Source organism: Prunus mume, linkage group LG7, assembly GCF_029339155.1.
Source record: "Prunus mume cultivar Tortuosa linkage group LG7, ASM2933915v1, whole genome shotgun sequence".
Taxonomy (NCBI): Eukaryota; Viridiplantae; Streptophyta; class Magnoliopsida; order Rosales; family Rosaceae; genus Prunus; species Prunus mume.
In genome coordinates this window covers 8,816,862-8,840,725 of record NC_142704.1, presented here as the reverse complement: position 1 = coordinate 8,840,725, position 23,864 = coordinate 8,816,862, and the positions used below count along the sequence as shown (strand labels likewise).

The following is a 23,864-nucleotide window of genomic DNA, read 5'->3' as shown; positions in this document are numbered from 1 at the left end:
TCGCTTCACTTTCCTCCATGCCCTTGTCACAAACCCCATCGGAGCTGCCCCAGGAGGCCTTGTACTCGGCTTGTTGTCGGCAGTGGCAGCCGCACAAGACAGCTGCTGCCGGCACAGAAATCTCTTGGGTGTCTTGACACTTTGTTTGGAAATGCGACTCAAGCCTTGCGTACAAAAGGGTGAATTGAAGCAGTATATGTAATGAGGGGACGATGCTTTGGAAGCTTGAATGGCTTTGTTAAGTTGGTGAGTCACAGCTCGAAGCTCATACGAGTCATATAAGGTGCTACCGTTGTGCCTTGGGCTCAGCCTCCATATAGGGCTTAATGTGTGGGGAGGACGATCATGTGTTGCAGTGATCGTTCTTTGTGGGTCTTTCTCAATTGGGATTTCCAGAAATGTTGCTAGGTCTATGTGTGTTGAAGCTTCTCCCATGTTCTTTTTTTTTCTTTTCTGGTTTTGTTTTGAGAGAGAGAGAGAGTGGTTAAGGGTTGTTTATTAGGTTTAAGAAAGTGGTTATGGGTGGATGCGGATGGGTAGTTTACCTTGTAAGTGACGTTGGTTAAGTAAATGTTAATGTCAAAAGCTAGAGACTTGCATTGTTTTATACGTCCTCAATAGGGCATGTTCTCAGGAGATTAAAATCTCAATTCTCCCTCGTTGTCATCTTTACAACTGAGCAATGCAACTTTTTTTTTCTTTTTGGAAAAAAAGGGTTTTTGGCATTGTGGAGGTGGGAAAGTGCTATTTCTCATTTGTGTCTGCATGTGCTTGTTTGCTTTCTAATCTTGTAAATTGTCTGACATGTCTAAATTCCAAACTCAACTCTAATTACCTGCAAATAAACAAAGCTCTTATGCAATGCAAGTATTGACTTTTGGGTTGGGAGACATGTTAGTGTCTCATGACGCGTAGTCGTGCCATAATCTTATAAAGCAAGTGAGCTTACACCTTAGATCTGCTTTCTTTCTTTAAAACTACTCTTAAGTAATAAACTTCTTGTCTTAGTTACCTCTCAAATCTCCTCCATACCAGAGCCGGTCCTGGGGTTTTTTAAGGCCCAGGGCAAATTTCTAGAGAGTGCCCTTTTAGACAAATTAAAAACTAAAATTACAAAAAAATATTATCAACAAATTAATTTTATTAGGTAACAATTTTTAATTTACAAATTTATAAATAAACCCAATCCTAGACATGTATTTATAAAAAAACCCAAACACTATTTAAACATAGAAATACACCCAAAATCAACAATTGTATATTTTTTGTGTGTGTTTATAAATGGGTTTTGAGTGTGTGTAATGATGGGTTTTGGGTGTGTTTATAAAGTGTTTTGAGAGTTGGGTTTTTTTTTATAATTTCAGCCCCCATTTTGGGTGTTTTATAAAAAACACAAACAATAACAATAAAACTAATGAATAAAGAATAATAAAATTTGGATTTTTGAGCATTTTTTTTCTTCAACTCAAAACTTCAAATTTCCAATTGTGAAGAACAAGAATCTCTATTGAGTTTTTTTGCTAAATCAAATAAAAGGAAAAATAAGTTAACGAAGATGTCTCTTACAAAATTCCTATTATACATCTATTTATAAAAAAAGAATGACACAAAGAAAAGACCTTCAAATTGCTAAAGCTTTCCAATGTGTTTTGCTGTCATTGCCAGGTCTTTTTTTGTTTGTCTAAGAGCATCTCAAGAGAGATGTCAAATACCAAACATCAAATTTAAATTTGATTGCTGATGTGGCAATTTGACATCTTACACAGATTTACACTCCACCCGATATTTCAAATTAAATTATTATTTTATTACATTTTAGTGTTGATTCATTTTTAATTAAAAAGAAAAGAAAAGAAAAAATAATAAAATATTCATTTGACATCTTGCTTTTGGGATGTCAAAAATAACATCTCAACCTTCAGCCTTCATTCCACATCAGCTTTGACATATCGGTTGGAGTGATGTGATATGTTATTTCTAGTTATTAAATGTCTATGGGGCACATTTGACACATTGGTTGGAGATGCTCTAAGATAAGAACGTTTGTTTGGTTTTTTTTGTATTTTTTAAAGAACTCTTTGTTTCCATATGTTTAGTTTCATTAATTTTTGTTCTTTGAAATATTATATTATATAATTTATATTTAGTTTCCTAGAGAATCTCAAAGAGGTTTGGTGCTGCCATGATTAATGATTACATTTACTTCCTTCTAGGACACTAACGGTTTTGGGTTTTTTTTTAATTTAAAAAAAATGTAATTATATCGGCTAAAAAACCATATTTTTGTGCCCCCCACAGTTTGGGGCCCTGGTAGCCCTGGGCCAAGGCCGACTCTGCTTGATACATATCGTTACTAGAGAAAGAGAGAGTGGAGGGTCCTCTAAGTTTATTCATCTAAGTTAGCGAATTACTTATTAATTGAACTTCGAAGATAAATATTACTAGATTAATGACTAGAGGCACAATCGGAGCGTGATGAAAAAACATAAAATATTTACAAGTGACTCATAAAATCTTCCATTTTTATTTACAAAACGCATTAATACTTACCTTTCAAATTCTATTAAAACAAATGGAATGATTTCAAACCATGAAACCCATATATTATATATAACAACTCACATCCTATGAAAATGTTTTAAAATTGAAACCAGAAAACAAACTTACATTCATAAAAGTAAAACTCTTATGAAGGCAAAATATATTGTTGCCAATATTCACCAAAGGTCAAGGAAATCACTACGAAGTCAAAGCTTGCAACTACCCCATTTATGACATTCTGTTAGTCTAAACTTTATTGTGTGCGCCCGATCTCATACACAACTTTTATCACGATAATTCCACTAATTTATTATGTCACAAGCATAGCATGTGAGATGAATTTATATACAAACAATTGTTGCGGTATGATGGTAATACTTACATTGTGTTACAAGTCCATTCAAATTATAACACGTATTTGTATCGTTTATAAAGTTCATTATTAATTTAGAATTTAGAAATGAGATTGTATTTTCCACATTCATTTACATTTTTTATGTTAGACCACATTCATGTACTTAGTAAGTGAATGTATGCAAATCCTGTTAAGTAAGGTAACTTAATAAATATGCAATCCTGCTGCTCTGCCTCTGCTCCTCTGAGTCTGGTTGCATTTGTAATTTATTTCACTCTTCGCCATCATCAACTTGGATTTTCTTTGTGCTGATTTGTGGGCATCTTCTCAGGTATCAACACGTTAATCTCATTTGTTTCTTTTTGTTTCTGAATCAAGGTCATCATTAACTGCCACTTTTCTTCAATTTTATATGCATAAATTGCAATCCTATGGCTTTCATCTTACTCAAACATTCTCCAAACCCCACCAAGCGCGTCCTTTCTGCACTTCGAAGCTTCCTTTTCACTAGCTATGGTAAAACTCAGTTACATCAACATCACATCACATGCCATGGAAAAGTACCAACTAAGACATGCTGTTTGTGTAGTGGCACATGAACCAAAAACGCGTTATGTCCAGCTTTTACTCATTTTGATCAGCCATTTGTTGTAATGTGATCTATGGGTTTGGTCAGACTCAGACCCTTGATATTGACATAAAACTTTCTTTTTATGCAAAACCTATTTTTCTTCTTCTGTTTTCTGTGTGTTTTAGATTTAGTGAGATGGGTAGTCTTGGAAATTTGACTTTGACAAGTGGTTTTCATTCTTTGGAAGAGAAAATAGTGGGTGGCAGAATTTCCCTTGTTTGTTACTGAAAGGCGTGTTTGGAAACGTGTTGAACGCTCCAGTCCAGCTTTCTTTTAATCTATCTGACTTTGCTTTGGTGTGTGAAAGTACATAGATAGATGTAGATCTTACAAGTTACAAGTGGCTTTTGGGTAATATTTAAAGAAGGTCTATGGTCTCTTACTTTCCTGTACTAGTTGTAGTTGTAGTTGTGGTCTCTCTCTCTCCTATTCTCTCTATAGTTGTGGCGCTCTCTCTCTCTCTCTCTCTCTCTCTCTCTCTCTCTCCTATTTCCATATTTGAAGTCTACAGAAAGCTTCTTCCTCTTGAGGTACTTCATTGTGAACTTTAAGGCCTGCAGGGACCCTTTGTAAATTAGGTTCATAATTCATCATTTTCTTGCATATTTGGATGCTTAAGTGATGGGAGTTTTTTGAATTCTCCTGTGTGTTTATTTTCACTTGTAGAAGTACTCTGTTTTCATCTTTGTTCTATTTTCACTTGTAATAAAGAAACCTTTATGTTTTTGGTTTTGTTTGTGTGTGGAAGGACAATGCTAGATGTAGTCAAACTTATGCCAAATTAAGGGTCATGTCTTTTCTCTTTCAGTTCGGTTGAAATGCACTCTGTTTTTCCTTAGATTGGAAAATTTGACTCCATAAGCTTTGACAGGTTCATGTCATTGTCATGTAGACCATTCCTGCATCTATGTTATAGCCAAATGAGGCAGCTTCTATTCTGATTGTGGGAAAGAGGCAACCTATGGAGTTGACTGTAACTAGGAACTAATGTGATGAAGCAATTACTTGTTGTTTTTTCTGTGTATAAAACAAGTTTTTGTAGCCCTTTATCTTCACAGATTTCTTCTTTCAGGTTTTTATTAACAGAACAAAATGGTGAAGATCTGTTGCATTGGAGCCGGCTATGTTGGGGGGCCAACCATGGCAGTAATTGCCCTCAAGTGCCCCTCCATTGAAGTAGCTGTGGTCGATATCTCTGCGCCCGGATCGCAGCCTGGAATAGTGACCAGCTCCCCATTTATGAGCCAGGTCTTGATGAGATTGTGAAGCAGTGCAGAGGAAAGAACCTCTTCTTCAGCACTGCCGTAGAAAAGCATGTCTCTGAGGCAGACATAATTTTCGTTTCGGTTAACACCCCAACGAAAACTCAGGGTCTTGGAGCTGGCAAAGCTGCAGACTTGACATACTGGGAAAGTGCAGCCCGGATGATTGCTGATGTTTCAAAGTCCAACAAGATTGTTGTTGAGAAATCAACTGTTCCAGTGAAAACTGCTGAGGCGATTGAAAAGATTCTCACCCACAATAGCAAGGGGATTAAGTATCAGATCCTTTCAAACCCAGAGTTTCTTGCTGAGGGTACGGCAATTGAGGACCTTTTTAGCCCCGACCGCGTTCTCATTGGAGGAAGAGAAACCCCTGATGGCCAGAAAGCAACCCAAGCATTGAAAGAAGTATATGCGCATTGGGTACCAGAAGACAGAATCATAACAACCAATCTTTGGTCAGCAGAACTCTCAAAGCTAGCTGCCAATGCCTTCCTGGCCCAGAGGATCTCATCTGTCAATGCCATGTCAGCTCTGTGTGAGGCTACTGGAGCAAATATCTCAGAAGTTGCCCATGCTGTTGGCAAGGACACCAGAATCGGACCCAAGTTCCTGAATGCTAGTGTTGGATTTGGAGGGTCTTGCTTTCAAAAGGACATACTCAACTTGGTCTATATCTGTGAGTGCAATGGCCTAACTGAAGTTGCGAACTACTGGAAACAAGTCATTAAGGTGAATGACCACCAAAAGAACCGATTTGTGAACAGGGTAGTTTCTTCAATGTTCAATACAGTTTCTGGTAAAAAGATTGCCATTCTTGGGTTTGCCTTCAAGAAAGATACCGGCGACACGAGGGAAACTCCTGCCATTGATGTTTGCAAGGGGCTGTTGGGGGACAAGGCACAGTTGAGCATATATGATCTGCAGGTCACAGAGGACCAGATCAAGAGGGATCTCTCAATGAAGAAATTTGATTGGGACCATCCAATTCATCTCCAGCCAATGAGCCCGGCTGCGGTCAAGGAAGTCAGTGTTGTTTGGGATGCTTATGAGGCAACCAAGGGTGCTCATGGGATCTGCATTCTTACTGAGTGGGATGAATTCAAGACACTTGATTACCAGAAGATTTTTGACAATATGCAGAAACCTGCATTTTTATTTGATGGAAGGAATGTTGTTGATGTTGAGAAGCTGAGAGAGATTGGATTCATTGTTTACTCAATTGGGAAGCCGTTGGATGCTTGGCTCAAGGACATGCCTGCTATGGCATAAGATGGAATTTTTTTTTGTCTCAGCTGCAGAAGTAATTCTTTGAAATTTTAATTTTCACCTCATGTTTTTACTTTACTTTCACATGTATTACTAGTTGCTGTTATCTCACACACTTCTCAGAGGGAAATTCTTACTTTTTCTTTATATTTTTATATATTGGGCATTATAAAATAAAAGAAAAGTTCATTGATCTGATCTGAGTAATGAATTAAGCAAAGTCACCATTTCGTCTTCCAGTAATCTGGTTTTGCTTCATATGAGTTTCATGTTTTGCATAAATAAATCAATATATCATTTGTTATCTTTTGGCCTAATTAGCATGCCAAACTATGCCTCATATCATGCATGCATGCAGTATCTTACCATGGGACTTTTGACTGAGTAATGAATTAGGCATATTGAATTGAAGGGACTTTTGACGTTAAACAATTTGCACTATTTCAAAAGTTGATTATGTCTTCTTCTCTAACTTTGATTTGAATGGAGCAAATAGGCTTGCTAATAAGTTTCTGGCAAACAACCATTATTTTTTAGAATTAGGCAAACTGGCCCAGTCTCAAGAGACTCAAGAAGAGTGCTACACTTGGCTACAAGTTGGTACAGAAGCACCTCTGGAACCTGAACAGAGAGAGGACTTGTAGCCTCCAGCATCCATATTTAGGTTCAATTTTTTCTTTTTTGGTTAAATAAAAGTCAAGACTAGGTCAACCACATTTAGGCAGAATCAAAAACCAGAGGTCACCTCCTCCAAAAAGGAGCTCCTAAAGTAACTGACAAAAGTTTAAATGCACAGCGAAAGAAAGAAGGCACCATCTTGATTGAAAACTCAAATAATATTCAATTTAAATATAAGAACGTCTATTCATGTACAGATTTGTCAGATACAGAATACACCTTAGTTGCCTAACTCCAAGTCGTTAGTGTGTCAACTAAACCTGTAACCTAACAGTAAGAAAAGAATACCATCGGATTCTCATGTAATGACTGCAACAAGATTCAGTCTATAAGCCTCAAGTTGTTACTGTGTCAACTAGTTGAAAATGCAGTTTTGTTTTAGTACACAGAATTGTATTTACAGGCTCCTTTGGCTCTACCATCCCCAAACAACAAACCACCAGTCATAGTGATATCTACAATTATCTTCAAGTTCTCAATCCTGTTGTGCGCGCCCTTCTCCACGGGGCATTTTCTTTGACATCACTGCAATTGCTAAAAATATTTCAGCAATTCGTAGAATCAAATGATATAAGAAACTTGTTTAAATAGACATATCAAGCAGTTATATGATTGACACAGGCAAATATATGAAGCAGTCATATAACAGATATCAAGCAGTCATACAACAGATATCAAGCAGTATATGATTAAAGTAGTGAAATAACAATATACATAGAGAGAGAGAGAGAGAGAGAGAGAGAGAGAGAGAGAGAGAGAGAGATCTTACAATCTTCAACATCCTTCAGCTGATAATAATGCGGAGCTATTTCCACTAATCACTCTGGCTCAAATTCTGTTACCTGCAATTTAATTGGAAGGCTTTAGCTATAATGCAATTTGCATATACGAGATTACCAACCAACAGGAAAAATGAAAGGTTCAAGGGGACATATACCTGTTCTCATATATTCCTTTGTTGTAAGTACCAATTCATGATTGGTATATATCCCATCTCGGAAGCACCTGAAGATAAAAATTCAACAGAAAATTGAACAATGCATCAGATAATATTTGTCCAATTACCATGAAAGGCAAAAACCGACATTGACACAAATAAATTATTTCCTCTAATGCATATCCAAATATACAAAAGCCTGTGAGTTTTTGGTAATTGGTATTGTGTACGTGTTCACAAGCGAAATGATGTGTTGGAAAAGCAGTAAAGTTTGTCCTCTTTTTTTGAATAATGCTAGTAAATCTCCTCAGCACGGGTGAGCAGTCAGCTCTTAATGCAATGAAAGTAATGACCCAAACCCATATTCCACTTTCACTCCCTCTGCAAAAATATGTTTCACTAACACGTACTATATTCAATACATAGCATGAGTGGATCAGTTTATATTGTGATCCAAAAAACTAAGCTCATATATGCAAAGTAGCCACCAGAACAATGCAATTCATCTTTACCTGCGACAGCCCTGAGCTGGGATGTATATGGACAGTCTGTGAATGTTTGACTGTTCTATAAGATCCATTCTTTTGAAGCTTTGCGGAATGAGGGAAGAAGCCTGATAGAAAAAACAACACAGTTTAATTTAACAATGAACAGGGGAAAAAAAAAACAGAAAGAATCACTTTTAGATCATTATGGCTAACAGTAGTGGTAAAATTACCAGATGTAATGGCCTTCTTTATGGTCTCGTAATCACTGAGATTTGAGACCAGCTCAATCTCAACCCTCTCTCCAAGAGTCCCTCAAGCTGGTCTACAATGTCTCTAGCATGCTTAATGCTCCTCACCTGTAATCAAGGTCTAAAATATCGAGGGTCTCGGAAATATCGGTGGTCCAAAAACACGGATATATCGATGGAAATATCGAGAAAATATCGATATCGATAAAAATTGAATAAAAATCACGGAAATTGTAAGAAAAACTTGGAAATTTTTATTGAAACTTTAGAGGATGTTTATTTAGTCAATTGTCTATTATTTTATCACAAAAAATTGGAATAAAATGCATGGCATGGTGGGTTAGAGTGATTTAAGTTGATTATGCAGTGACTTAAAAAACACTGTGTCTTTAGAAAATATGTAGTAATTAGTGAAAGAAAATTAAACGCACCATAATTTTTTAGTTATAATAATTTACTACAATATATTGCATATGATAAGATATATGAGCTTGACAAAAAAAATAAAAATAAAATATATGAGTAACTTAGTATCACATTTAAAAAAAATATATATATATATATTTAAAATATCATATTTTTTAGGCCCAAACCCAACTATTTCATTATACCAACAAAAAACCCAAATTTCCCAAGTCCAACAAGCCATTTTTTAATATACAAATTTATAAATAAACTCAATCCTAGACATGTATTTATAAAAAAACCCAAGCACTATTTAAACATAGAAACACACCCAAAATCAACCCCAAAGTCAACTTTTTGGGTGTGTTTATAAATGGGTTTTGAGTGTGTGTAATGATGGGTTTTGGGTGTGTTTATATGTTTAAATAGTGCTTGGGTTTTTATAATTTCAACCTCCATTTTGGGTGTTTTAGTGAAACTCCCTTTTTAATATCCCTAATCCTATAAAATCCCACTTCTCACTTCACTCTCTCTCTCACGCACTCTCTCTCTTTTCCTCTCAGATTCTGTTAATTCTCTTTTTCTTTCTGTCTTCTCTCTTCCACGTCTTTTCCTCTTGGTTCTTTAACTTCTTTTTTCTTCTTTCTTTCTTCTGTCTTTTGCCTCCTTTCCTCTCAGTTCTTTTTTCTTCTTTCTCTCTTATTATTTATTTCTTCTCTCTTTTTCTTTCTCCTCTCATTTCGTCTTTATTTTCTTTCTTCTTCCTCTCTTTCTCTGATTTTCTATTAATCTAATTTTTTTTTCTTGGTTTTATGTTTCTCTCTCTTCCTCTATATCTCTTTCTTTGCAATTCTCTTTTTCTATTTCTCTCTTCATTTTTTTTTCTCTTCATGTTTTGTTTCTCTATACATATATGTGTTCATCTTGTAGATCTGGGTGAAGTTCTTGGAGACATGGGTTAAGTTCTTGTAGATCTGGATAAAGAGCTTGTAGATCTAATATGATATTTCATATTTTCTATGATTTTGGGCTGATGATGGTATTGATAATATTGATAATAAAATGCTTGATAATATCGCGCCACTTCTCAACAATTTCATTTATTTTTCAGTTTCAATCGTGATATTATCGCGATATATTGCCCAAATAAAGCAAGAACGAGTACGAAATTATCGCCTCCGATATTATCGCGAAAATATCAACGAAAATATCGATATATTGACGATAACTAAGTGGATATGGCCTAAAATATCGCTCATTATCGCCGATAATTTCGATATTTAAGACTGCCTGTAATCATGCTCCTCACTTGTAAAATTTTGGGATTACAAACAACCATGTGAGGAGTATTGATAAAGAATCAATATATTTTAATTTGACATGGTCAACACAACATGTTAATCAGTATCTTAAAAACAAAAGAGGAAATAATTAACCTAAACTAGTATCGATGTTTTAAATAAAAAACAGATCAAGATTTTAATTGGCATTGGCATCACTCTGTTGTCACCATACAAAAATATTTGACAACTTTCTTGACCACAGTTAATAATGAGGATCTATACCATACTTATTCAAGTCATTATAACTACTTCACATCCTCCAGGTCCCAAAGTCAATGGTTTAAAGCCCTAAACATCAGATATATTCACTAAAGGGAAAATACAAATAAACTATATAGAAAAAGAAAGAAACTACACCTTGAGCAATGCAATGTGATCTCCCACGTTCCCAGCGTGAAAATTCAAACGTGCATTGTCAACATGGACTTGTTTGTCCTTGGGATGGTAAAAGATGGAATTACCAATGGAAAGCATGGCAGCAATGGAAATAACTTCATCTAAACACTTGTACTTATCAGAAGCAACTATCATCTTAAATAGCATGGGATCAAGTGGAAACTCCGCCATCCTTCTACCTACTTTAGTCAACTCACCCAATTTATTTAATGCACTTAGTGCAAATAACAGTTCCAGGGCTTTTAGTAATGCTTCAGATGGTGGAGGGTCCATAAAATCAAAGTGTAATAAGTCATGAATACCAAGGCACTTCAGCGTAAGCACAACATTTGCAAGATTAGTTCTTTGTACTTCTCGTACTGTGTTATCATCTAAATCATTGTAATAATTGTAGGCAGTAAATAACCGGAAGCACTTTCCAGGACCCGTTCGACCAGATCGACCTGCCCTCTGCATTGCTGATGCCTTTGAGATGGGAGTAACTAGCAATGACTCCATTCCAGTCTCCAGTCCTTGGGTTATACGACTTTATCTTGCAAAACCCTGGGTCAATAACATATTTGATCCCATCAACGAAGTTTCAGCTATATTTGTGGCAAGGACAACCTTCCTTGCCCCATTAGGCGTGGCTTCAAAAAATTTTGCTTGCAGCTTAGTAGGTAGGTTTGCATATATGGGACAAATAATCAGCTCAGCAAATTTTGTCCCCAGGCCCCTTGTTCTGTGCTTCAATATTTCTTCCGCTGTTTCAATCTCTTTCTGACGAGTTAGGAATACCAAAATATCTCCAGGTGGTTGCATCACATGGATTTGACGTGCAGTGACAATTGCTGCATCTAAGTGATCAGCTTCTGGTGCGTTCGTGGAATGTATTTCAACAGGTTACCGCCTCCCTGGAATTTTGAAAATTGAGCAGAATCAAAATCATCACTGAACTTCTCAGCATCAAGCTTGCACTTGAGATAAGCAGTTTGAGATCCGGTCTAAATAGAGCAATATCCTATTACAAAAACCACTAACCATCAGATATTGAAGATTTTCAATAGCTTCAGGCAATTGATCACGGCAGGTGAAGATGGGTAATGTTTTTCTGTCATCCTGAATGAATATTAAAACATATATTATAATCTCTTATGATTTGATACCATTCAAAGGTTAATCATATAGTTAAATAATTAATGACAACCACAAAGTAAATGGACACCGCAACAATCTTTAAAACTTCCACAATGTTTGCATTTTTTAACGTTCTATATTTATTCATTCTCTTCAGGTTGTTTAAATGCAGCAGACATTTTTAACTTTCGCAATTTATTCATTCGTTTCTGAAGCATGCCACAGGCTGGAACTAGTTTTCTCAGAAACAATGGTGAGAATAAGTCATACCAAACATAGTTAAACATCTAAGCAAAAAAGCCAAAGGAACTATGAACAAACAAATTAAGGAAACGAAAATTATTAGCCACCTGGAGCTTCTCTAAGGCCGTTTTCGCTTTCGACTAAGTACCTCAGAGGGTTGCCCGTCATCATCAAACTTCATCCGGAAAACAAACAGATGGGACTGACTGTGATAACAGACAAAGGTGTCAAGTCAAAAATGATGATGCTAGTTGGCATACCTCATCACCATCCATCACTGATGCCTTGATAAAATCAATCTGATCCTCAAATACAAATCTAAGCATCAAAAGATATGAGTGAAAAAGACTTAGAATGCTCATGCACAAACAAAAGAAGCTATTAGAATAAGCTTCTGCAATTAATTTGCTTCACTTATTAACAGATGCAACTTCAGATAGTGAAAATAAGCAGGTAAAACAGAAGCAAGAGGATGAAAATTCGTAAACTTACTGATACTCATCAGATAATTGTTTCTTGTTTTTTGAACCAAATTTCAGCGTTGCTTTTCCTGCAAGATGATCCTCAGGATGAAAATTCTGAATTTTTTTTTAAATTGCAAGGGAAAGGCGCTAAAACCTCACAAAAAACTCACCAATTTGGTGATCCTCCCAAGCTTCCTCTTCTGCAAATGGGTTCATTTTATCCCCGGCACTGAGGACCCTATACAACGCAATAGGTACAAAAAAAAAAAAAGATAAAAGACAAAACAAGATCTGTTTCAGGATTGCGGATTTGTTTATTAAGATTTTTTTTTTGGGGGGAATGATGGTTGTAGTAATTGTGAACATTTCCAAAATAGTGACCTGTAGCGTTGCACAGTGACAGAAAATCTCTTTTCCTGATTAACACCACCCTCTTCATCGTACGCATCTGGCATCCTGTACTGCATTTCAAAAAACCAAGGCATCTCAATTACTCATCCACTCCAACGTGAGCAGGAGGAAAATTCTCAATACAAAACTCTTCTTGAAAACAGCTCACATAGGCAAAAAGGATAACCATAGTTAATTATCAATAACCTCAGTGGTATCCTCAACCTCATCTGACTTCTTCTTCACCAGCTCGTATATTTGTTTCTTGTAACTGTAGCACAAAATTCACAAATAGGGAAAAATATTAGATTCTGTAATAGATTTATCGGCTGGCAAAATAACTAAAATTAGTTTTTTTTTTAACTTTGGTTTATTGGAGTAATAAAACACTAAGCAATAACCACCGACTGATCATAGCAAAGTAATTAGGTAACTGCATTTTCATTACCTTAGTTTGCGATATTCTGCCTCAGTGAGGTTCTATATCAGTATTGCTCATCCTCTATATCGTCTCTGAGATACATGTCAAAACAATTAAGCACCACTGATTGTGCAGATATATGTTTCAAATTACAAAACTACAACGGTTTTTTCTTTTTCTTTCTTTTGGGGGTAGGGGGTCGGGGGAGCTAACTTTAGGTAAAAGTAAAAGATAATTCTTTCCATACCTGATTTCCTCCAATTTCTTTTGCTGCCTCTTCTTGAGATATTCTTGTCTAACTGAAGCAGAGACAATTGAAGGAGAAATATTAGAACCCTGCTTGGTGTCATATAGAACATACATATTTTGAGTACTTTATTTTGCTTTCTGGGATGAAAATAAGTAGCTTCAAGATAATAACTAAAATGGAAAGACAGTCTTTTCCACTGAAAAATCACCAGAATGTTTGTGTACTATAATACCATTTAGAAACAAGCAGCTTTTTATGTGTAAGAAGAACGAAAGGCAAGCAGGTACTATTGCTCAAAAATTTAGAAAAGCGCTAACTACTAAGGGTGGATTTTTTTTCAAAAAACATTCATCTTTTAACTATTTCAAAGACAACTATTGCCTGCCAAAAGAATAGAATTTCACCTATAAGAATGATACCGAAAAAAAAAAACAGAGGACTTCAGAATGAATCAAATACTATTTAGAAATTTCAAATACTATTTGTTTTAAAGCACTAATCTTTTAACTATTTGAAGTTTTATATTGCCAGCCAAAAAATAGAATTTCACTTATAAGAACGATACCATAAAAACACAGAACCTCAGAATAAATTAATTCATGATATCTAGATAATGACAAACCTTAAATCTTCAAGGTCATTCCGCTCCAATGCATTGCTTTTCCGAATAGCCTCCTCTGCTGTACAGTAGAATGTATCATGACGAGGCAACAAAAACTATAAACATGAATATGAGCAAATGCAGCAAGTCTTAAGTATGTAATTCTCGAAATATATGTGTATGGATGTAATTGCTCTCGAGTTGTAGTACCTTCTTCTTTTCGTGTTAATTTTCTCTCCGTTAACTGTTGGTAGGGAGGGAAAAAAAAAGAAATTTAGTGACAAGAAAACAACAAAAGCAATGTGATGATTATGCACATGTAGGTAGTTGTTCCAAATCAGAGACGAATATGAGAAATCATAGCTCAATCTAAGAGTTGTTGCTAGGAAACACCATAACAGTAGTTTGTAGGTAAAACAGGATAATCTCCATATCAAGGAGTAGACCCAGATAACAATATTCTAGCCGGAATAGACAATACAGCTGCAGTTTCAAAGCATACATCTTTGCATGATATCAATAAATCATTTAAGGATGCAACTTTTAAACAACTAGAACTAGCTCGAAGCAGGAAGACAATCCAAGCAGTTTTTATACCGAAAACTAAACGTATGAAATGAAAATCAGTTCTGAACTAAATTTGTACCTTTCATGTAGCTGCTGTATCCCGTTCCCTTATATTCTGCTCCAATTGCTCCCTCTCTCTTTGATCACGCAATCTTTCTTCTTCTGACTGCATACCATTTTAAATAGAGGACATGTTCAAAACTGAGATATCAAGCCCATATTCCACTTTCACTTCCTTTGCAAAAATACATTTCACTAACACATACTATAACGTACCTTCATGGACTGATCACCATTGATGCCAAGTCCAACTCTTCATCAGAATCAATCACTTCTTCAAAATTGTAAAAGGGATCCGCCTTTGGTCTTGGAGTAATTGCTTCGAAACTATGAAATATAGGATCATCGAAATTAGGGGGTTCCAAGATAATGTAAGCCCCTTTATTTTTGTACCTCTCCTCTGTGTTCTGAAATTGTGGGTAGTCTGGAGCACTAAACAAAGTGATGAGCTTTCCTGACTCCACAATGTGATCGATGGTGTACCCTTCATCCATTCCACCAAGACCTGGCCTCTTTTCCCTTGCATCAGGGCCTTCATGTGATCTAATAATCAACTTGAGTTGAAATTCCTTGAGAAATTTCTCAGTGCAATCAGGACCCCAAAGTAAACCAATGCCTCTCTCTGTATTTGGCGAAAGTCCTGAGTCATCGAGGATCTGACCACAGCACGTCACCAGGAATCAAGTTGAAACCAATCCATGGAGGATCAAGAACTGATCTTCGGGCCTTGTTTAATTCTTCAAGAGAGCCCAAAGATAATGAACTGGTTTCAGGATTGCAAGCTATCATACGACTCTTCTTTCCCTTTGATTTCTTGGGAATAGCAGACATGTGTCGAAATAAACCTCCATGTGCAGTGTACACATGTTTACCAACGATGGAAGCCAACGGAAGACCTCGAAAGCACCCAAGGCATTCACGATACACATGCTTGCCTCTATCACCATACTTTGTCAGCACTTCCTTCTCAAAACCATAAACAGAAGTGCAATACTTTGATTCGTGATTTCCTCGCAAAAGATACACCCTTTCTGGCATAAACACTTTCCAAGCCAACAAAATTAAGAAACTTTCGAGACCCCAAGCACCTCTGTCAACATAATCACCATTGAAGACGTAGAATCGATTTTCTGAGGGAAAGCCAGCATCATGGAGAAGGAAAAGAAGGTCGTGCAACTGGCCGTGAAGGTCTCCGACAACGACGACTGTGGATTCAGGGGTTAAGTTGTCAATGGTGATGCAATTGGGCTCTTCGTGGAGGATCTTGGAGGCACAGAGGACCAGACAATCACAAACCTCGACAGGAAACACGTCTGGCAATTGGGTTGGCTCAAGATCTCTAGAAGCCCAGTCAAAGACGGACATTAGGTTAAGGACCCAGTTGAGGGTGAGCTTGCCATCAGGAGGCCAATTAATTGGGGTTTCAAGTTGAGGTGACTGTGATGATGGGCTGTCTTTGGATTCTGAGTTGGTAGCTATGGAAGACGATGAGTTGAAGACTAGCTCCCTTAATTGGTATTGGCTTGGAGGTCGGTAACCTGGGCCAAATTGGCCAACCACTTCCACAAATCTTTTGAAGCTATCATTATCAATAGCATCAAAAGGAATGCCAGACTCATACACCCATTCAGCCAAAGACTGATGCACTTCATGTGTTCTTTGCGTCAAAACTTCAATGTCTTCATCTTCTTTTCCAATTTGTTGAAGCTCGAGTTCTTCCCCCACGTCCCCTTTGCGTCCACTCCCTTTTCTATTCTTATTTTTTGCTTCTTCTAATGCAGCTTTACATTTGGCTTTATCCTCATCCGAAGACCTTGGGCACAGGGCTACATTTCCCTTAATGTGGGCTATGTGTTGCTTGATTCTATATACACCACCACTAACAAGTTTCCCACACAGCTTACACTTCAACTTATCCAAGTTTGTAGGATCCGCCAAAACCCCAAACTCCCAGCCCACATCACTTGAAGCACGCTTCAACGACGACAAACTCTCTCTCCCAATCTCCGAGGGTGCATTAGATGCTCCGGAAGATGCCATCATTATCAAAGCTGCAAAAAAAAAAAATTTATCAAACAAGCATAGTTTAAGTAATATTTATAAATTATCAAAGCTGTGAAAAAAGAAGAAGCATATGAAGCAAGAGATTGAGTGGTTAAACCAACGAAAGTACCAGGACCTCACTCAAAGATATGAAAAAAATGAAGTAAGGCGTACTCATCTGGTTTTCTCATTGTATACGCTATGTATGCCTGAAATATATGGACTCTTTTCAATATCCCCTAGTATCATGTCCATGTATATTCATTATTGAGAAAACTCGCTTCAATTCCAAGATGGGTTTCATATGGTCTGCTCATTACATTACACTCTTATACAGACCAGTGTATGTCAATTAAGTTCACACACGCATGTAAATTTAAGGGGGGTGAAATGCACACATCAAAAAGGAAATGCACTGCTGCGAGCAATAATTTCAACCCTATATGTAAATAACAAAAGGTGCAACTATCCAATGATAACATATTTAAGGCATTAAATAAAATTAGATATTTTTCAAAGCAACAATAATCATAAATAAACCAAAAGAAGCATACAATGGACAACAGGGTTCCTGCACTCTTGAGTGCCTCACTCAAAAAATGGTCAAGTGGGGTTAAACCAATGCCTCCGTATCGAATCAAACTGGAGGAAATCAGATATGTGAATGGTTCGTATGGACCGAAAATTAGGGTTTCTCGGAGATTAAAAGGGATCGGAAACTCACAAAGACGCTTAGAGTACCCCATTGAAGCTCGAAAATGATCACCTGAGACGGTCAGATTGCGAAGCGTTAGGGTTTGAATCGTAGAGAGCAATGTGTCTTTGAGCTCGGAGAGAGAGAGAGAGAGAGAGCGCGATGGGCAATTGCACAATACTTAAGTCCAATGGGCTGAGCCGGCCCATAGCCCGTCATGGACTGAGACTACCCCTGGCCCATCATGGGTCGAGCCAGCTTGTAACACAAATAATTATGTCAAATATGTTGATTTAAATACAATTTTATATTGAACACAGTTAATCGTGCTCAATTAGTTGTGTAAATGGATTTGCGTGCTATCTAGCAAGTATTTTTAAAAAGTGAATGATTTTACTTTCATAGATACAAACAATTGTGTCTTAATTTGACAGATGTGACAACATGATTCACAAAACCAATATTTGGGCCCAATATATATGTTTTTGACATAAATGGCACTGAATGAATATATATATTTTCGTTACGTAAATCGTGCTCAATAATTTACACGTAGTAAAAAATTTTATTTTTATTCAATTAAAAACCCCACACCTTTTAACCAAAAAACCATGATCCCTCATCTTTCCAACTCTAAAAAATATCCCACCTTATCATCTAAAATCTTCTCAGTACCCCACCCTTCTCATTTTTTGAAGTCTTTCCCACTTGAAAACCTCTCTCTCTCTCGCTTGAAGCTCTCTCTCCCTCTAACTCTTTCTCTTAGTTCGACGCCGCTGCTATCCACGACCCCCACCTAAACCTAAACCTAAACCTCCATATTTTGAAAAGTTCTCTATTCTTCACTCCTCCGAAGATCGATCACTTGCACCAGTACCACTAGAGGTGTCAAAGCAGACCGGGTCGGCTCGACATGGCCCGCTAAGTAAGGCACGACATGGCCCGTATTTTTGGGTCGTGTCGAGACGAGGTAATTAAGTCCAATGGATTGAGCTGGCCCGTAGCCCGTCATGGACCGAGACTACCTTGGCCCATCATGGTGAGCACTTGTGGTCCGTCATGGGCCGAGTTGATCCAAAATTCATCGGGCCGGCCCGTTTAAAGCTCATATATTAAATTATACTTGTTTTAGGAAAAAATAAAACATAATATTACTACATTTATATCTTAAATTCAAGTCTATTTCTTTTTTCTAATAATATATATATTAAAATTAATATTTTCTTTATATATAAAATAATGATTTTGTTTTTCAAGTTTCAATTTTTAAAACCCACACAATAATCTAGCCATTTTCTACTTAAATGTACTTTAAATTAAGTTATTGTCCTCTTTTTTTAACAAATAATAAATCTTATTAGTATATACATAATTGCAAAAAAGATTTAAATAAAGTTGTAAAAAAATTACAACAAAAAAAGCAATACATAAGCCAAATTTGGCGTGGACCCATATCGGCCCGTTTAGTGGCCCGACACGAGCACGGCTTGAGCCCATATAGACTCGGGGCGGGATTGATGATTTTCCTAAACTGGCGGGCCCAACACGACCCGTTTATTAAATGGGCTGACAATAAATAGACCGGACTGGCCCAACACAACTCGTTTGACACCTCTAGGTACCACCCACCACCTCCGCCACATCTCTCCTCTCATTCTCTCATTCTTAGGTTTTGGTTTTTGAGTGGTCAAACCAAAAATAAAGAAGTCTAAGCTTCTGTTAGGCATGAACTCGTAGATCAACATTTGAATATTAATGACATTGAATTGCAGCAAATATGTTCAAAGTATATTAAATATAATCAATGGAGAAAACAACAATTTCAAATATATAGGGGTATTTTGGGAATCTAAAAATTACAATAAATCAATATTGAGCTTGATAAGGTAACTTGATGAGGTGGATTCTAGTCATGGGTTTTTACTTATAAAAAATGAGTTTTATTAATAGGAACAAAAAATAATGGATTGCAGTTAAGGAAAATTCAATTTGGAGGGGGGTAAGCCAAATTTACTATAAATAGAACATTATACAACTTGATTGCCATCCCTGTTTGTATCCATTACCATGCCATCGGCTATTAGTGAGATTAACTAAGGACTGACTAGTAGATGAATAATAAACTACTACAAAAGTACCATAAGTGATAAAAAAAGAAGTGAACTAATGAAGAAGGTTTTTGAGTGGTCAAACAATAAATAAAGAAGTCTAAGCTTTTGTTAGGCATGAACTCGTAGATCAGCTCATTTCATCTTCTTGATTGCAGCATCCCAGAAGCTTCACTATATTCCTGTGCTGAAGTTTGACAATATGTGTAACCTCATTCTTCAACTCATTGAGTCCTTGTCTAGGATGTTTTGAGAGCCATTTCACAGCCATGTCTTGTCCTTCTTTCAGTGTACCCTGAAATCCATTAGCCATATATGATGACCAAAATCCATACTCCATACTTTGCGAACGTACAATATACGACTTGTATCCATAGTCCTGACCCAAATGACATGTGGAAACTGTCAAGCTAACTGTAGGGAGGACTATATTTGATTTTACCTTAAAAGGCTGATCCGAAATCACCCCTTCTCCAAGTTTATTGTTGTTTGAAAAGTTATTGGTTGCACGTCAAATAATGGTAATTCCAGATCTTCCTTTTGGCTGGGCCTCAGCTTTATCTTCTGCAGACAACGAAAATCGATGCACTCCTTCCCCAATGTCATACTTTGCTCTTTGCATGCAACTGAGACATATAAGAACAATTATAATATTTACCTTCAGAAAGTAAGATGTCAGCAATTTCATATTAACTGATTATGTACTATTATCTTCAAATATCAGCATCTATTTCTATCATTTGGAATAATGAGGTCACATTTTGTTTGGCCTGGGTGATCATTATAGTTTATAATCGTTATAAACTACCATTTTCTTACAGGATAAACTACCATTTGCAAACCAGTGATCTATAACCAATATCCAAAAAGCAATTCATGCACAAGAACCAATTGATCATCATATAAATTCCCAAAGAAGAAAAGGCTTGTAACTCACAGGTTAAGTAACTTAGATGATGCGGGACGTAATACAGTTAATGCCTCCTTCCACTGCCACTGGCATTCAGATAACGAAAGAAGACGCTGCAAATTTGACAACTGCCATTCCCACTCTTCAATGAAATGTTTCGCAATTGACGCTTTCCACTCCAATGCTTGTCTTCCACCCCTACTTACGCCATCACTTAGAGCATGATCTAGTTCAGTTATAGTTGAAGGAAGACAGTGATGTAATATATCAAGTCGTTTCCCCGTGAAAGATACAACCATTTTGTTTCCCTCTTCTCGTGTTAGATCAGTTTTCTCTGAAGCACATGTGTAATGTAATTCAGATTAGCTCCATGCTAAGGCACAACGAGCCAAATTGAGACAAAGATCATCCTTATGTAAAAGCTAACTTTTGACATTCGCCATCATGATCTCCCACATCCCCAGCCCCAACTTCATATACCAATATCTCTACTTATGAGTTATCGCCCCCACACACAACAAGAAATAAATAAATAGGAAAACGACTAATTTTAGATATTCAAAATATGAGTAAACAAAGAAAGTAGCAAAAAAGGATGGCAGCATAATAAGTACATGGTTATTTGTAAACCCCAGCTCATAGAATCAAGAAATACTTCATATATGCAGCCATGGTTGATGCAGGAAAATTTCGTTCCTCCGTAATATGCAGGGGAAACCAAGTACACATAATCTGCAACAATCAAGCACTAATAACTGCTGGAAGGGCATATTACCAACTTAGAAAAGAATAGCATGTTATCAGTGGACTTTTGCCGCACTTCCCATTCACAAGATGCGTAATCTTCGATGCATAATGCACACACAACAAAAAAGACTCCCACAAACTTGCGAGTTACAACACAATATGGTAGTATTATTATATTGACGTTTCAAAACTAACAGAAATATTATATTAGCTTCTATTGGGGCGTGTATGTTAAAGCATTTCAAAGACTACTTTGGGGTAACTCATGCTGATTGGACAGAGTTTTGGGCTGAATGTAATCTGATTTCATATGTCATGTCATGATTGTTGGTCAGATTTTGATGGTTTTCTACAAGATATCTTTGAAGACGAAAAGAAGAAAGAAATAATTTTCCTTTCTCTGTTTTCTTTCTAGCCCTTCTTTCACGTAGGTTTTCTTTCTCTGTTTGGAATAAGATACAGTTTTCCTTGTAAAAACAACAAAGAAATAGACCAGAACAAGATTATTTTGAGCATTTTGAGGACTTACCCGAAGTGGACTTTGATTTCCAGCACAAAATTCTCAACAAAAGGGTCAAACAGGTGATCTTCGCATGCTATTTGATCTTTAGCAGACAACATCAACCATAATTTTCAATTCCATGCTTGACGAGAACTGACGCAGGCAACAGAAGAAGAAAGATCAAGCCGATAACATAAAGAATGACAAGGAAATTTTCGACAAACCGGGCTAGGCGGCGCCTAGGCGGCCTGGGCGGCTCTGTGGAATATAAAATTAGTTTCTGTATGTTATTTTATTTTATTTTTTGTAATTAAACAATATCTTTGCTTTATTTTAATTACTTTTATTTGTAATTATTACTTAACAAATAGTAATTATTATGTTTTAATATTTTTAATTGAATAATATATATCTTAGTCTTATTTAATCAATATAATTACTAATTAGTTTTTAGTTATTATTTGTTTCATAACTTCTCAAATTGTAATTAATTTTTATGAATTAATTTGTGCTCATAAAAACCAAGAAAGTGGTTGCAACATAGTTAGTATATATCACAAAAGAACCAATACATACATATAGTATACTTGATTTGCTTATGAACATAGTTCTTGATTGACTGGTTTGCAGTGGTTACATATCCTCAGAATATGCAATTAATGGGTTCTACTCGATAAAATCCGATGTCTATAGTAGTTTGGTGGGTTGGTGCTAGAGATAGTGAGTGGGAAAAGAAACATAGGATTTACTCATTGCTCTTTTTTGTTTCTTCTTTTAAGTATGCACAATGATTTTGAACTTTTGATAAATTCTTTTAGGCATGGATGCTATACACGGAAGGCCGGTTCATTGAAGTGCTTGATACATCAATAGGGGACTCAGGTGATCCACATGAAGTTGTGAGATTATTTCATGAATGTAGGTCTTTTATGTGTGCAACGTAACCCTAGAGATAGGCCGAGCATGCCAATTATAGTTCTAATGCTAAGTGGTGAAGGGTGATTGCCTCAACCTCAAAAACCTTGTTCTTATATTGAAAGGGGATCTCAATGAACTAGAACTTTTAAAGCATTTTCAACAAATGAACGCAAGTGCTTTAGATTTGGGACAAAGATTCATGAAGTTCCAAATTGCGTGAGGAATGATCTCCTAAAATGCCACTGCAATGTGCACGTGTTATAAGGTATGCAATTACATTCACTTCAATCATATGCACTTAGCGAGTTAGTGATAGGGGAAACCAGTATAGAATTTTCAGATTCTTTAGAGAGCATGTGTTTTTTGTCGTTTTTGACCATTGTGTGATATTTACTATGTGTAGTCCTAGATGGCTATTTCGACTTTAAAGGCTATTTTGAATCTCTATGTGATACTGTGGACTGTGGTAAAGACTTCTATTTGCTTTGAAAGCCATTTAGAGGCTCAGATAATTATTTCTGTTTGCTTGGCGGTCCCAACCCAGGCATATATATACAGTTTGAGTTTGGTGTTGTATAACTTATTGAGAAGACTTGGGGGAACTAAACCATGCATGTTCCCTTCTAATGGCTAGCTCACCCTTACCCTCACCATCATCCACACGCTAGTAGTAACATTTTACATATTGAATCAATGGTCAATAAGTTTTCCGATAACATATTTGTTCTAGCTAAGCAGCAATGAGGCAGTGGCAATGAGAGGGTACTAAAGAGATAGATACTACTACTTTTGTGTGTGTGTGTGTGTGGAAGTGGAGCCATGGCACTATAATTTTGACACAAGTTTTGACACGACAATGCCCAATCAAAAGGGTATAGCTGCCCGTCCATATACTATTTATTAAAAAACAACCTTTCTATTTGCATTAGTTTATACTTTATAGATATTAATTTGCTTGTTTCGATATATATACTCTATATATTTAATTTTTTTTAATATGTCTTATTTTTATTGAAAATTTTATAAAAATCAAGTGTATTATACATGAGAAATACGTACGCACGTGTAAAATACGAGTATTAAACATGAAAATACTAAATTTTTTTTTCAGGCTATTAACTCTGGAAAAGTGAAAATTCAAAAGGGTACAATAGAGACTCGTGTAAAGGCTTAATTGTAATGGAAAATGCTCCAAACTATCGATAAACAAAAATCAGGGAACAAAGATACTAGTATCCATGTGAAGAGTATAGCCGCACGGCTATACTATTTATAAA

The 23,864-nt window shown here is 36.4% G+C and overlaps 3 protein-coding genes and 1 pseudogene across 14 annotated transcripts; 1 reads left to right on the top strand and 3 right to left on the bottom strand.

Moving 5' to 3' along the window:
• Positions 1-3,877: 3,877 nt before the first annotated feature.
• Positions 3,878-6,251, top strand: LOC148915415 (UDP-glucose 6-dehydrogenase 4-like). The gene is made up of 2 exons (XM_008241818.2): positions 3,878-4,057; positions 4,600-6,251. The coding sequence occupies exon 2, from the start codon at positions 4,952-4,954 to the stop codon at positions 6,059-6,061; it is 1,110 nt and encodes a 369-aa protein (XP_008240040.2). The 5' UTR covers positions 3,878-4,057; positions 4,600-4,951; the 3' UTR covers positions 6,062-6,251.
• Positions 6,252-7,549: 1,298 nt separating this feature from the next.
• On the bottom strand, positions 7,550-11,435 carry LOC103338606 (pre-mRNA-splicing factor ATP-dependent RNA helicase DEAH1-like; annotated as a pseudogene). The gene is made up of 6 exons (XR_016122272.1): positions 10,510-11,435; positions 9,003-9,006; positions 8,392-8,517; positions 8,186-8,286; positions 7,674-7,741; positions 7,550-7,578 (listed from the first exon to the last, which is right to left on the bottom strand). The product of XR_016122272.1 is annotated as a pre-mRNA-splicing factor ATP-dependent RNA helicase DEAH1-like (transcript).
• Positions 11,387-17,582, bottom strand: LOC103338600 (pre-mRNA-splicing factor ATP-dependent RNA helicase DEAH1-like). 11 transcript variants are annotated; one of them, XR_016122192.1, is made up of 12 exons: positions 14,685-14,777; positions 14,249-14,282; positions 14,060-14,117; positions 13,435-13,486; positions 13,215-13,279; positions 12,936-13,037; positions 12,758-12,837; positions 12,547-12,614; positions 12,405-12,462; positions 12,020-12,118; positions 11,574-11,651; positions 11,387-11,446 (listed from the first exon to the last, which is right to left on the bottom strand). XR_016122192.1 is itself a non-coding variant. In XM_089041754.1 (12 exons), exons 6-11 carry the CDS (start codon positions 12,954-12,956, stop codon positions 12,031-12,033), a joined length of 342 nt encoding a protein of 113 aa, XP_088897880.1. In that variant the 5' UTR covers positions 12,957-13,037; positions 13,215-13,279; positions 13,435-13,486; positions 14,060-14,117; positions 14,249-14,282; positions 14,685-14,777; the 3' UTR covers positions 11,414-11,553; positions 12,020-12,030. The 11 variants fall into 11 exon arrangements, 4 of the variants coding, with proteins under 4 accessions (XP_088897880.1, XP_088897882.1, XP_088897881.1 ...); XM_089041754.1 differs by lacking the exon at positions 11,574-11,651 and adding an exon at positions 12,173-12,230 and having other exon boundaries at positions 11,414-11,553; positions 12,020-12,087; XM_089041756.1 differs by lacking the exon at positions 11,574-11,651 and adding an exon at positions 12,173-12,230 and having other exon boundaries at positions 11,414-11,553; positions 12,020-12,087; positions 12,974-13,037.
• Positions 17,583-19,973: 2,391 nt separating this feature from the next.
• Positions 19,974-21,788, bottom strand: LOC148915414 (uncharacterized). The gene is made up of 3 exons (XM_089042060.1): positions 21,697-21,788; positions 20,448-20,633; positions 19,974-20,136 (listed from the first exon to the last, which is right to left on the bottom strand). The coding sequence occupies exons 1-3, from the start codon at positions 21,786-21,788 to the stop codon at positions 20,022-20,024; spliced, it is 393 nt and encodes a 130-aa protein (XP_088898186.1). The 3' UTR covers positions 19,974-20,021.
• Between the last annotated feature and the right edge of the window lie 2,076 nt (positions 21,789-23,864).

Bases quoted from the DNA above. Each gene is read 5' to 3' on its own strand.
- LOC148915415 (XM_008241818.2), top strand. From the start codon at position 4,952: ATGATTGCTGATGTTTCAAAGTCCAACAAGATTGTTGTTGAGAAATCA.
- LOC103338600 (XM_089041754.1), bottom strand. From the start codon at position 12,956: ATGGTTATCCTTTTTGCCTAT. The intron at 12,463-12,546 runs GTGAGTTTTTTG...ATCATCTTGCAG, and splicing joins TTGGGAGGATCACCAAATTG to GAAAAGCAACGCTGAAATTT. The intron at 12,088-12,172 runs GTATGCCAACTA...TTCCGGATGAAG, and splicing joins CAGTGATGGATGGTGATGAG to TTTGATGATGACGGGCAACC.
- LOC148915414 (XM_089042060.1), bottom strand. From the start codon at position 21,788: ATGTTGTCTGCTAAAGATCAAATAGCATGCGAAGATCACCTGTTTGAC. The intron at 20,634-21,696 runs GTAAGTCCTCAA...TCATGCTCTAAG, and splicing joins GAAATCAAAGTCCACTTCGG to TGATGGCGTAAGTAGGGGTG. The intron at 20,137-20,447 runs GTGAGTTACAAG...TATATGTCTCAG, and splicing joins TCATCTAAGTTACTTAACCT to TTGCATGCAAAGAGCAAAGT.